The 12432-nt window shown below is 38.0% G+C and overlaps 1 protein-coding gene across 1 annotated transcript; it reads right to left on the minus strand.

Annotated features, from left to right (window-relative positions):
* Positions 1 to 998: 998 nt before the first annotated feature.
* Positions 999 to 12024, minus strand: ptk6 (protein tyrosine kinase 6). Its single transcript, XM_005801928.2, has 8 exons — positions 11486 to 12024; positions 7803 to 7924; positions 6511 to 6671; positions 6274 to 6436; positions 4671 to 4829; positions 4371 to 4552; positions 4134 to 4287; positions 999 to 2281 (listed from the first exon to the last, which is right to left on the minus strand). Exons 1-8 carry the CDS (start codon positions 11836 to 11838, stop codon positions 2073 to 2075), a joined length of 1503 nt encoding a protein of 500 aa, XP_005801985.2. The 5' UTR covers positions 11839 to 12024; the 3' UTR covers positions 999 to 2072.
* Positions 12025 to 12432: the final 408 nt, after the last annotated feature.

Genomic DNA, 12432 nt, shown 5'->3' on the forward strand with positions numbered 1-12432 from the left:
AGGAGAGCAATCTCCACTGCTGATGACCTAAAGCAAATCAGAGGATCGTACCGTGAGATTAGGACGCCCCCTGCTGGCCGACTGTGAACATTACACCAAATGATTTCAATTACATTTTCAATGTTTATCCATGCATTGCTTTTACACACAAATGTCATCTAAATGTACTTAAAATGTATTCAAATTAATCCTACTTACCTAACAAACTTTATCATTGTACAAATTATCGTATTACTTTGACTTTACTCTCAGAATAAAAAATGAAAAGTTTGAAACTAAAAAAATCTACATTTTAACAATTATTATGTAAAAACTGATCAAAATGACAATTCACAGTTTTTATCTAAGTATTTATCTAATTTCCTCCATGCTGCTGCAAAAGTCCAATTATTGCCTAAAGATAAAAATATTTCCACCTTTATGTGAAAACTCGAGGGAATACTGAATGACAAGCTTTCCAAAACAACCAGATCGGGTTTTTTCTATGATAAACTGTAAATTAAGCACATTTCTTTGTAAGTCTGAGTTCAGTTTTACTTGCCTGATCACTGCAGCAGCGAAACAACTAAAACAGAACCAACATGAAGTTGGCTACGAAATCTGAAAACGAAGCAAATTGTGACTAAATATAAAGAGATTCAATGAGATATTTAAGAAAACAGTCTGCAACAATCAGGAAAAGAATGTGTCACCTTAACGCAAAGCCCCGCCCCCTGACATGAATTTCAAGTGGGCGGAGCCATGAGACTCTGGGGGCGTGGCCACGTTCAGGGCTAAACGTGGGTGTGGTCAGAAAAACAACTTTGACTGTTTTTACTATATTTAGCCACTTTTTTTAAGCAACACATTTAGCTGCTGTAAATTTCCACTGTGTGACATAAACATCAATCAAGCTGGAAATAATAGGAACATTAAACTGCAGTGGCCACCATTCAACCCAGAGAGGGCAGCACCGAGACGGTTTTGGATTATTATTATTTTATTACATAAAAATGTCAACATTTGCACAGAAACATAAATATAGAGCCCTAAATGACAAATTTAGACATTTTAACTTTAAAAAAAGTGGATCTAGATGTTAGTTACTCTTGAAGCTACACAGCAGGAGAATCATCCAGATTTCACCACCGAGTTCAACTCTGGCACAAAATGAAGTTTTGGGAAAATTTGGACTTAAGCCTGGTTGCTTTAAAACTGTCTGCAACTCAGATTGTCTTGATATTCAAATTTATTTCACAATCTGAAAGTTGTAATATTCACTAAAACCTGTCAATGAGACTTGAACATGAGCTCCAGAATATTTAGTTTCCTCTGTAGGAACGAAGACACAAAGAGAAATTAATCCCTTTTGGACGACACACTTCATCCCTATTGCACATTTTTAAACATCTCCACTAGTAGTGTAAAAGTTTATTAATAAGTTGCACCTTCAGTAACCTTCTGAGCAAAGTTTAGATCAGGGGTGTCCAAACTTTTGATATTTGGGCCATAAAAGTCAAGTTGAAACTGTTCAAAGGGTCACAACATGTTGAGTATTTTAAAATGCTCAGAATAAAAAATAAAAGAAACTATTTTGTTTTTGATTGTCAGATTTCTGTTGACAATTATTACAGTTTCAAAAAGGATCTCGCATGTTTGCCATATTTAAAACAAACCATATTTCAGATTCTTTTTCTATATTTGTTTTTATGTCTTTGGTTTTGTTTATGCCACTGGATGCTTTTGTACCTGTTATTAATAAATTACATTAAATTCAAAGCAAAAACTTGGGTGATACAATTAAAATCCATTTTAAGATTTTAATTGTATCTTTTTTAAACAACCTGGCCTCAGTAAAAACTTCAAATTTAGAGTAGTCTTGAATAATAATCAAGGGCTGCCCAAAATTGTTCTGAGGGCCACAAATGGCCCCCGGGCCGTACTTTGGACACCCCTGGTTTAGATTCTGTTCTTGCTGTGATGATGTGAAGAGTCTTTAAAGCTGTAAAAGCGGCCCGTCCAGTCTCCGTTTTGGCTGTGAAACTACCGTATTTCACTTCTCTGTCACAGCGGCGGCCATGTTTGTATGCAGATCACTGCTCCCTGCTGCCCCCTGGAGGCGACTCCAGCTCATAGGAGCTTCTCTCCAGCATGTCCTTGAGATCTTTGAAGGTCGGCCTGTCCCCTGGCTGCTCCTGCCAGCATTTCAGCATGATGCTGTGGACGAAGCCGGGGCATTTGTTGGGCGCCTCCATCCGGTAGCCGCTCTTGACTTTGTTGTAAACTTCACGGTTGTTGAAGCCTGGAAGAAGAGAGAGAAAGAGAAGGAAGGAGAAAGCAGAAGTGGTGAAGATATCTGATGTTTCTGCACGTCTGATTGCAGCAGAACCCGAAAATAAAACGCCTTACAGCAGCGGTGTGGTTTATTAGCGTAGCAACAGGCAGTTCAAAGTGCTTCATATCATTACAGCAACACCAAACAGTCACAAATTTGATATTTCTTCTAATATTCTAGAGTTGAAGTTTGTCAAAATTTTGTTTATTTATTCTTCAAATTCTTTCTGTTGAGTCAAAAAGTTATTTTGATCAATGGGACTAAAAATAAAAGCCTGGATGAGTTTCTCTGCTGCTGAGACGTTAATCCTCTGATCCTGGAAATGTCCTGCAGGTGACAGAAGGCCGACTTTGGAACCGTCTTTATGTGGCCCTGAAGGTTCAGGTCAGAGTTCACCCTGATCTCTAGTTTCTAACTGAAGCTGATTTGAGCTAAACTGCATGAAACCTGCCATGTTTTATAGTTTATGTGACACGCAAGTATTATTAGTTGATGTTAGTTTGCGAAACGGCCGTCTGGAACAGATGCAACTTGTATTTCTTCACTCAAACATGCGATAGCTTTTAACCACAGCAGCCGCTGACATGAACTCCACAGGTTCTCAGTGGTCATAGTTTCACCACTGACCCTCTTCTGCTGAAACATCAAAACACATTTTAAAGCTTCGGATGACTGTGTCACAAACTACCAGAGGAATATGGTTTACCGGAATAAAAAGCATTAAATTAGTGCAGGGGTCTGAGTTTCAGAAACGTGTAAACTTTTCCAGGGTTTGGTGTGAGCTGTAAATGATGAATGAGAAACATAAACAGCAGAAAATACGGAGGAATTCAGACATAATTAGACCCACAGAGAGAACAGCGATTAAATTATTGTGAAAAATGGAAAGATTTCCATTTTGAAACCATTTGTATAATAACCAAAGTTCATCCTTTCAAAGATCAGTAAAACTTTAACTTCTGAAGATTATTAAAATGAGACTGGAAGACATTTTAAATACCCAAAATAAATAAACAAAACAACTAAAAATAACAGATATTTCCTGTAAAACATCATTTAATCGTTAGACTCAGACAGGAGAAACAGTTACGTCCTTCATTCTCGGTGGCAATGTTTGCAGTTTTTAGCAAAAGCTTTTTATTTGTCAATTAAGCTAAGAGACTAAAACGGCTCATAAGTTGTTATTTTTATTTGCGGCTGGAAGAACTTCATCAGATGATTAGGTTTTAAATTTGCACTACATATATATAAATATTTTATATCTTTGTTCAAAGTGTCACTTTGTCCTGACAGTAGGATATGAGACGGATAATCTGTGAAAAAATCACCCTGTGGTTCTACTGCCATCTGCAGAAATACACCGCTCCTGGTTAGAAACAACCAATCAGCGCTGTCAACCATGCTCATGTAAGTGCAACTTCCTTCTTCCCAAAATAAAAGACGGAGTGGCATCAGATTTTAGCGGTTGTAGGATTTCTCTTTTGTCTTTGGTAAAAAAAAAAAAAAAAACCCATCTCCAGCTAGCGCTAAGCTAACACGTTTGTTTTGGTTGTATTTACCCAGAATGCCCTGCGCTGTAGTCCACTGCCTGCTTTCGCAGCGGTTTCTGGTCCGCTTGACATTCACATGTGCCTTTGAATCGCACCTGAGTTCACATTGGTCAGAGGCCGAGGTTTGTAGGCAGACCAGAGTTAGCGATTTTGGTCACACCTGCTAAAACGAACCGGACTTTCTACGCAAACGGACCGGAGTTGGATTAAAGCGGACCAAACAGGGCTGGATGTACCGTAAATATGAAAAAGCAGGTTGCTGAACTGACCTGGGTATGGGACACTTCCATAGGTCATGATCTCATAGAGCAAAACCCCAAAAGACCAAACGTCTGACTTGATGGAGAACTTCCCGTGGCTGATGGCTTCAGGCGCCGACCATTTGTAGGGAATCTTCTTCTCTTCCGAGATGTAAAATGGCTCCTGGACAAAAAACATTTGATCCTCAAAAGCTGTGAATTCAATTCAAACCAACCAACAAAACAACTTCCTGTTGACCAACGCACCTTGACGAGTCGTGCCAGCCCAAAGTCGGCCACCTTGCAGATGTAGTCTTCTCCTACTAGAACATTTCGAGCTGCCAGGTCTCTGTGGATGCTCTGCTGCTCTTCCAGGTACGACATCCCATCAGCCACCTGGGATGCCATGTCAATCAGAGATGCAGTGTCTTGATTTTGTCCTTCTTTCCCTGAAACCAAAGGATGGTAATCTGGGTTTGATACTCTTACAAAGATCCCAGGAACCTTCAATTCTTTTAAATAACGGTCCATTTTAAATAAAGTTCCTGGATATCCCACCAGGTTTACCTCTGAGGAACTGCAGCAGGCTGCCTTTCTCCATCAGCTCGGTGATGATGTAATACGGCGACGATTCGATGCAAATGGCGAACAGGGAGATCAGGTGACGATGGTGAAGCCTCTTCAGGATTTCAACTTCCCTGTGAAACTCTGCGTTGTCTACAGAGTCTGGTGAAAAAGGGAACAGATATAAACAGACGTTAAAAAGTTCAGAGAAGCCAGAGACTGAAACTATCCTCTCTTTATTTATATTTGTTCTTCCTGGTAGTTAAAACAATCTGTTGCCATCCAAAAAACTTGCGAAATGCCTCCTTACTTTGTTAATTAAAACATAAATTAAAAACATTTTATTTTAGATTTAGTAGTTGAATCATAGATCAAACTGCAGATTTTTTATTATTTTTTATTTTTATGTTTTTTCATTCGAGTATTAAAAGCAGAATAACTTATTGCAAAACTATTTTCATTTTGAAATGTTTTTGGAAATGTAAAAACCAGATACACAGATTATGATTATTTTTAGCTATTTTGTTTCTATTTTCTAAAACCCAGAGGATGTTTGAGTTTCTACAGAAGAAAACAAGAAAATTGGATCTTTTTCTGTAAATTTTGCAATAACTTTGCATTTATAGTTCATGTTCATCATCAACATTAAAATAATAATCAGAAATGGGATCCCACAAGGATCAATACTTGGTCCTTTACGTTGCATATCTGTCTAAAAATATCTCCGGATGTTTGATTATTTGTATTTGAGTGGAAACTGATTACCTCACAACAGCACTTAGATGATGCGTCATTATGGTTTAAAACACTAAATATTGATATTAATGTCGGTAAAACAGTAGAAATTTCCCTTTCTGGGCTCGTCCCTCAGAAAAATGGCTTTGAAATCAAATAAGTATAAAAAATAGTACCACATCTGGAAACAGCATCTGATTTTATTGATTTGGGAGGTGAATCGATCAGAGTTGGTCAATTTCTGGGTGATAAAAATGCATTTAGGCAACAGTAGTGATTTTTGGTTGCATTTGCCTGCTGTGTGAACGAAGCCAAACGGTGTTCAGACCTGAACATACAGGTCCCTGTAAAGCAGCGTTTCTCAGTTCCGGTCCTCAGGCCCCCCTGCCCTGCATGTTTTAGGTGTTTCCCTTCTGCTACACACCTGGATTGAATCTATGGGTGATCAACAGGTTTCTGCAGCACTTGATGGTCATGCAATCACTTGAATCAGCTGTTCTGGAATAGAGGCACATCTAAAACATGCAGAGCAAGGGGGGGCTGAGGACTGGAAATGAGAAGCACTGCTGTAAAGGGATTCCCCCGTGAATCCCTTTACCACAGGGGAGCCCAAAGTGGGTCCTGGAGGGCCGGCATCCTGCACGTTCTAGTTCTCTCCCTGGTATCAACAACCCTTTCAGCAGGTCAATGTTCTTCTTAGGCCTCTAACGAGCCGTCATTTGATCCAGGTGCGTTAAACCAGGGAGAGACTAAAACATATAGGATGCCGGGCCTCAAGGACCCACTTTGGGTCCCCCTGCTTCACCACCTTTTTCTCCAACAGCATTTCCCAAAACCAGCCTTCAGTTTATCGGTTTGGTTGACTACGTACCATTTTTCAAGACCTTAATGGCCACGTTGATGTGGTTCTTCCAGCGACCGCGGAAGACCTGTGAAAAACAGCCGTTGCCCAGTTGGTTCTCGATGGTGAACTCGTTTTTCGGGAGAACCCAATCATCCAGCAAGTGGTTGATATCTTCGATGTTTGGCTTTTTCTGGTACCGGAAACAAATATTTTTAGAAGATATTCATGGCTGCGGGTGGAAATGCTTTCATTTCACCTTTTTACCTTGTTGCACGGATTCCCCAGAGAGACGATGTCGTTGAGGCTGTGTTCGCAGTAGTAGTTCACCAGGTCAGCCAGAGAACTGAACCTCTGAGTCTGCTCCACATAAAAACTCTCTTCTTTATGTAGGATGCGAAAGTGCCGGACTGCATTGTCGGATTTCACTGCAGAAGGATTTACACACGGTGAGACTGAAGCAGAAGTGGAAAGAGTCGTAAAGTCTAAAAAAACAAGATGTGAAAATACAAGTCTGGTCTGAAGAAGGTCGGATGAAGCAGCTTCCACACACTATCCTGCATGCAGTGGTGAGCGGCGCCAACTAAAGAGCTAGCTGCGCTAACCCTAAAGCTCTACTTGTAAACATTAGTTCCACTAATGCTAAAGCGCTACACCAACACCATATTTACCAGAAGCTAATGCTAATATCTGCAACCTTTGAGCACCAATTTAATTTTGACATAAGCTACATAATAATTCCCTTAAATATGTAATTCTATGTCTTGCTCTTTACTGTCTGTATGTTAGTTTGAAATAAAGTGGAAAAAGAGGAAACAAGGAGAGAGGAAACAATTGCTGTGCAAACAATCTTTAGCCACTTCAAAATAAGAGCACATAAGCGTCTAATTGCTTGAAGAAATCTTAATAGTTGATACTTCAACACAGATGTTGAACTTTATTCAACTGAAAGTTCACAAAACTTTAGAATTTATCCAAAAAAAGTAATTTAGGGGAAGCTAAATGTGCTAAATGCTAATGTTAGCAAAAGTACTAAAGCATTAATCAAAGATATTTCTCTGCTATCAGCAGAATTGTGAAAGGGTGAAAATCAAAACTAATAATTTATTCAACTGAAAGCATCCAAGTAAATTAGCACTTTTGAATTTATCTGGAAAAATGTATGTATGATAAGCTAAATATGATAAACATTTTTAAAATTAGCTAAAGTGCTAATAGCAAAGGTTTCACTTTGCTAATTCTAAGGTTGATAACAAAACTAAAACTTTATTCCACTGAAACCTTAAAAAAACAGCAAAGTAAATTAACCCTTTGGAATTTATCCAATAGAATCACGGGAAGCTAAGTGCGCTAAACATTTTCAAAGTTAGCATGAAGGCTAACGCGCTAAACTAAATATTAGTTAGCATTAGCTGCCTGCATGGATAAGTAAGAACAGACCATCTTCTGGAGGAAAGAGCATCAACCAGATAGCAGTTAAGCTAATGTTCAGATTGCTAACCCCAACATAAAACAGGAAGTCAGCTGTAAAATCAAAAGCCCAGTTTTTCTTTTCTTGCCTGAAAGAACGTATCCGATGCTGTCCCTCTCGCTTTTCCGAACCAGGAAAGAGGCGTCCTCGTTTGCTGGCTCCATTAGGATGTTTTGGGCTTCGAAGCGACTCATCGTCCCGAAAAACCATCTGGATGGAGACAAAACCGACTTAAGAGTTCTTTACTAAATTCAAATTTATTAGTTGGTTTGGTATTATCATCATATTACATGAAAATGGTGTCAAAGCAACTATTTTATTATCACAATAATTACTGTCCAACAAAGTTTATCTGCAGCTAAACTTTGGTTAGCATCAGTTTATTGATGCTAACTTAATGATGCTAACTAAACAGTGCAGGGCTGATCTATTTTACCAATTAATCCATTAACAACTGGACAGCTAAATGTGCTTATAGGAGAATCTTACAGAATTTCAACCAGGTGAAGCTAAAATTATCCCACAACATATTTATAAACAAAGATGGTTTTTCATCTAAAATGCAATATTTATATATTTTTGTACCGTTTTTGTTTTATAACAACTCTGCGTGTTTTATTTTTATTTTTTAAGGAAATGGCAGATTTTTGAATGTATATACTCAAATTAACGATTAATTGATCACTAAAGTAGTAATTAGGCCAGTTATATTAATAAATTTTCCCGGACGATAAATTGCCCCAGAATTTATTGCAATAAACGATAATATTGTTGTTTTGACACCATTTTCAAATAATATAGTGATAGTGGCATAATAGTAATAAACTTTAAACTCTAATGAATATTTAACACTGGAAAACATGTTAAATATCCAAAATAAATAAACAAAAACAGAAAAAACAAATAAAATGAATTATGAAGTCTCTGTAACCAAACATTTCCTTCAAAAAGAAGCTGGTTGAGACCAAAACACCAGACTGAAAACTTTTATCATCCAGCTGTTGGTTAAAAAAATTATGCAATTTGTTTTAATTTTTCATGAGATTAATTGATTTATTTCTTATTGTGACAGGGTTATTGACAATCATTTCAACAATCGCCTTATCAAGATTAATCCAATTAATCAAGATTAATCCAGTTAATCATGATTAATCAGATTAATCAGATTAATTGTTTCAGCTGCAGCATAAAACATTAATAAAAACATCTGTCCACTAACTAAAAGTTTGAGTTTTTCTGTATTTTTTACAGTTTGTTGAAATGTTAAACCGTAATATTTCTGCCAGCGTGAAGATTATTTCAATCATCTGAAACATATTTTTAGCACAAACTAAACATTAACAACCAGTTTCACAAAGTTTCTGAACCTTTTCCAGGAACGGCGATTAAACCCGCTTGCTTCTGGGAAAACCCGGTCAAGCACTTTCAATTCTGGAGCCGCAAACCACAAGAGACACCGACGTGAAACGAACCCAGTGGCTGGGTTGGCATGAACTGGAGAGTAACTCATCAGACTGGAATCACACTGGTATGCAAGGCATGACAGGCATTTTTTACAGTGTTCAACAGGAGGTTACAGTTTCTGCTCTAATGCCTTGGAGAAAACATTTAGGTCACATTTTCATCAGCTCTGAAACACTGTAAGGTTCTGGAAAGTCCAAAGTAGCAAACAATTATGATTTAAAGCTAATTAAGCACCAAAAATAATCTCATAACAACATGGAGACACTTCTGATTGTCAGGTTAGAGAGCTGTAGCCACGGGAAAGTTGAGTGGAAGGAAAAAGTGAGGTTAAAAAAGAGAAAAGGTGTACACCTTTTATATCAGGACTGTCCAAAACCATCAATTTGAAAGTCGTTTTTGGACATTTTTAGGTTAGATTTGATCAATCAGAACTGGGAGCATTTTTAGGTGTTTGGCGTAAAGATTTCAGGTGATTTAAACGTCTGAATCCCACGGCTAAATTACTTCCTCATAACAGGAACCTCACATTTTATGATAGGGAACTCGGAGCCAGATTAGTTTCAGGACTTTGCTTTCGGTCGCAGGCTGCTGGTTATTAATTTACTGCCTTGCAGTCCCATCATGCTTTGCTCTGGGAGAGACGGTGACAGCGATGCTCTCGCACCATCAGAAAGTATTTACACCCTTAAAACTTTTCCACAGACTCATTCAGGTCTGAATGTTTTCTCTTCACAAAGAGTCAGAATATTGAAAAACAGAGGAGGAAATGTCCGCCAAAAAAAATCTGAAATTTTTATATTAATCTCAGAAATTTTCTAGAAAATCAAGAAAATTTAAAAAGTAAAATTTCTTTTGAAACTCAGAAAATTTGAAAATGTCCTTGAAATTTCCTTGAGTTTTTTCAAGCAATTTTATTTTTACTTTTAAATGTTCTTGTTTTTTCTAGAAAATTTTCAAGAAATAAATTTTCTAACTTTGAAAAGTCAAAAGTTTACTATAAAAATCTGAAGTTTTGAGATTAACATAAAAAAACAGCAAGAACATTTCTGAGTTTAAAAGTTAAAAAGTAAAAACTTCTTTTCTTTTCTCTTTTGAAAAAAGTCAGAATTTCTAGAATATTTCTGAGATTAATCTCAAAATTTCAGCTTTTTTTCTAGCAAACTTTTAACTTTTCAAACTCAGAAGTTTCCTTATTTTCTCTAGAAAGTTGGCAGTAACTAACTCCTGTTTTCTGATCCGATCACAGAGGAAACATCTGGACTGGAATAAATATCACTGCTAGTCTGCAGGTTTCAGCTCAGTACCAGATTTTTAATCTGATTATATGCTGAGATATAATCAGGCTTGTTTTGTACATGAACAGATAATAAAGAAAATAAAATGTTATTATCCTGAATGCTAAAGGGAGATTTGGATGCTGATAGTTACTTTAGTAAGTTTTTGGAAAATGTATTTTTACTGCGCTGTACTTTTACCTTTTTGTCTTTTTTTGTTGTTTTGTTTGTATTTCCTTCTAATTTGTGTAAAGCACTTTAACTGCCTTGTTGCTGAAAATGAGCTATATAAATATAATTACCTTAATTTATACTTATCATACTTTTACTTGAGTAATTTTATTTTGAAGTATTGCCACTCTTACTGGAGTAAAATGTCTGGATTTCTTCACCAGATGCAGACACACACACACACACACCTGCTGTTTTTGTTGGTTTAATAAGTTTTATAAAGATTTTTAAAAATTGTGTTTTGCTCTTATTTTGTTTTGTAATTTCATTCAAATTAATTATTTTAGTTTTCGGTATAAAAATAACAATATTTCCACATAACTTTATATTTTGGTCCGTCTGATTATTTAATTTTTAAGACATTCTGGCCGTTTTTGTTCAAGTTTGATCAATTTTTAACTGAAGGAAATCGATTTGGAAATTTTTTTATTTTGCAATTATGTCATTTATATGAATTATTTTCATTTTTTTGTCTAAAATAACAAAACGTCCACATAACGTTTGGTCCGTTTATGATGTAATTGTTAAATATCATAATGTTTTGATCAGTTAGCTCTTGCAGTGACGCAAAAACAAAAGGCACTGTTTGCGGGCGTCGTGTTAGAGGAGGCGCCAAAAAAAGTGGAAAGTTTTCATTAAATGCCATTTTCTGTATTTAACAGCTGTTGGTTCGTTGAAACCATCAGAAAGTAGCTGCGCCCGGAGAACCTGAGTAAACTTTTTACTTGGACGGCTGCTTGTCACTCCGGGCTCTCAGCTGTAAATGCGTCCCGTGGGTGATGGTGATGTGGAAAGTACTCACGGCTGCATCTGCAGGGACTCCGCTCTGGCCAGGTAGTTGTGCGGAACTATCCCGGTGCCCAGGATGCGCCCGTTCTTCTCGATCTTCCTGGCCGTCCACCAGTCTCCGTTGCGGCACATGACCTCCAGCAGGTCCCCCACCTGGAAGGACAGCTCGTCCCGGTGCCGCGCGTCGAACGGCCAGATCCCGGTGTAGATGGCGTTTTCCGACGGCCTCTCCGGCCTGTCCGGCGGCGGCGGCGGCGGGCTGACCGGCTGACTCTTACCGTCAGCATCCACCTTGTTATTCCCGTCTCCGTGGTTCGGTTTCTCCGGGAGGAGCCGCCGCACACACGCCATCAGACAGTCACACATCGCTGCCGAGGAAACGGCCTGGAGCCGCTTGGCGCCCCGCGGTGAGCCGCGCCGCTGGATGATCCGCACCTGACGGACAGGTAAACAGAAACTCCTCGGAATGCGCCGCTGTTCCGGTTTGGTCGGTCCTGAGTGACACTAGCGTGATTCAGAGAACTTCCTTTAAGGGCAGCATAATAAAACCCCGCCTATGATGACAGGCAGAGTCATAAAGAAGCTGCGACCTTCAAATCAGCAGCAGCTTTTATTTCACTCCGTCCGAAATGTGATGCAGTTAATAAGGCAGAGTTAGTTACTATTCATTATTAATGATATATAATCATAACTTATGTTCTTAATAAAATGATTTTCTAAATGTTTGTAAAGATACACTGTTAAAAATGAACAGTTTGGTTTATTTATTCATGAGAGGAGAAAATGTTTATTTTTCACCAAGTTATTCATTTAGTTGTAAATCTCACCGTTTAAAAAAAAGTCGCTTATCAAGCCACATATTTAGTTTATATTAAAATATTTAGTTAGCAGGTTAAATGTTTATCACCAACATGGAAACGAACCCCAGTTGTCTTGTCTTGTTCTGGTCATGTCCGGGCT

Source organism: Xiphophorus maculatus, chromosome 1 (genome assembly GCF_002775205.1).
Source record: "Xiphophorus maculatus strain JP 163 A chromosome 1, X_maculatus-5.0-male, whole genome shotgun sequence".
NCBI lineage: Eukaryota > Metazoa > Chordata > Actinopteri > Cyprinodontiformes > Poeciliidae > Xiphophorus > Xiphophorus maculatus.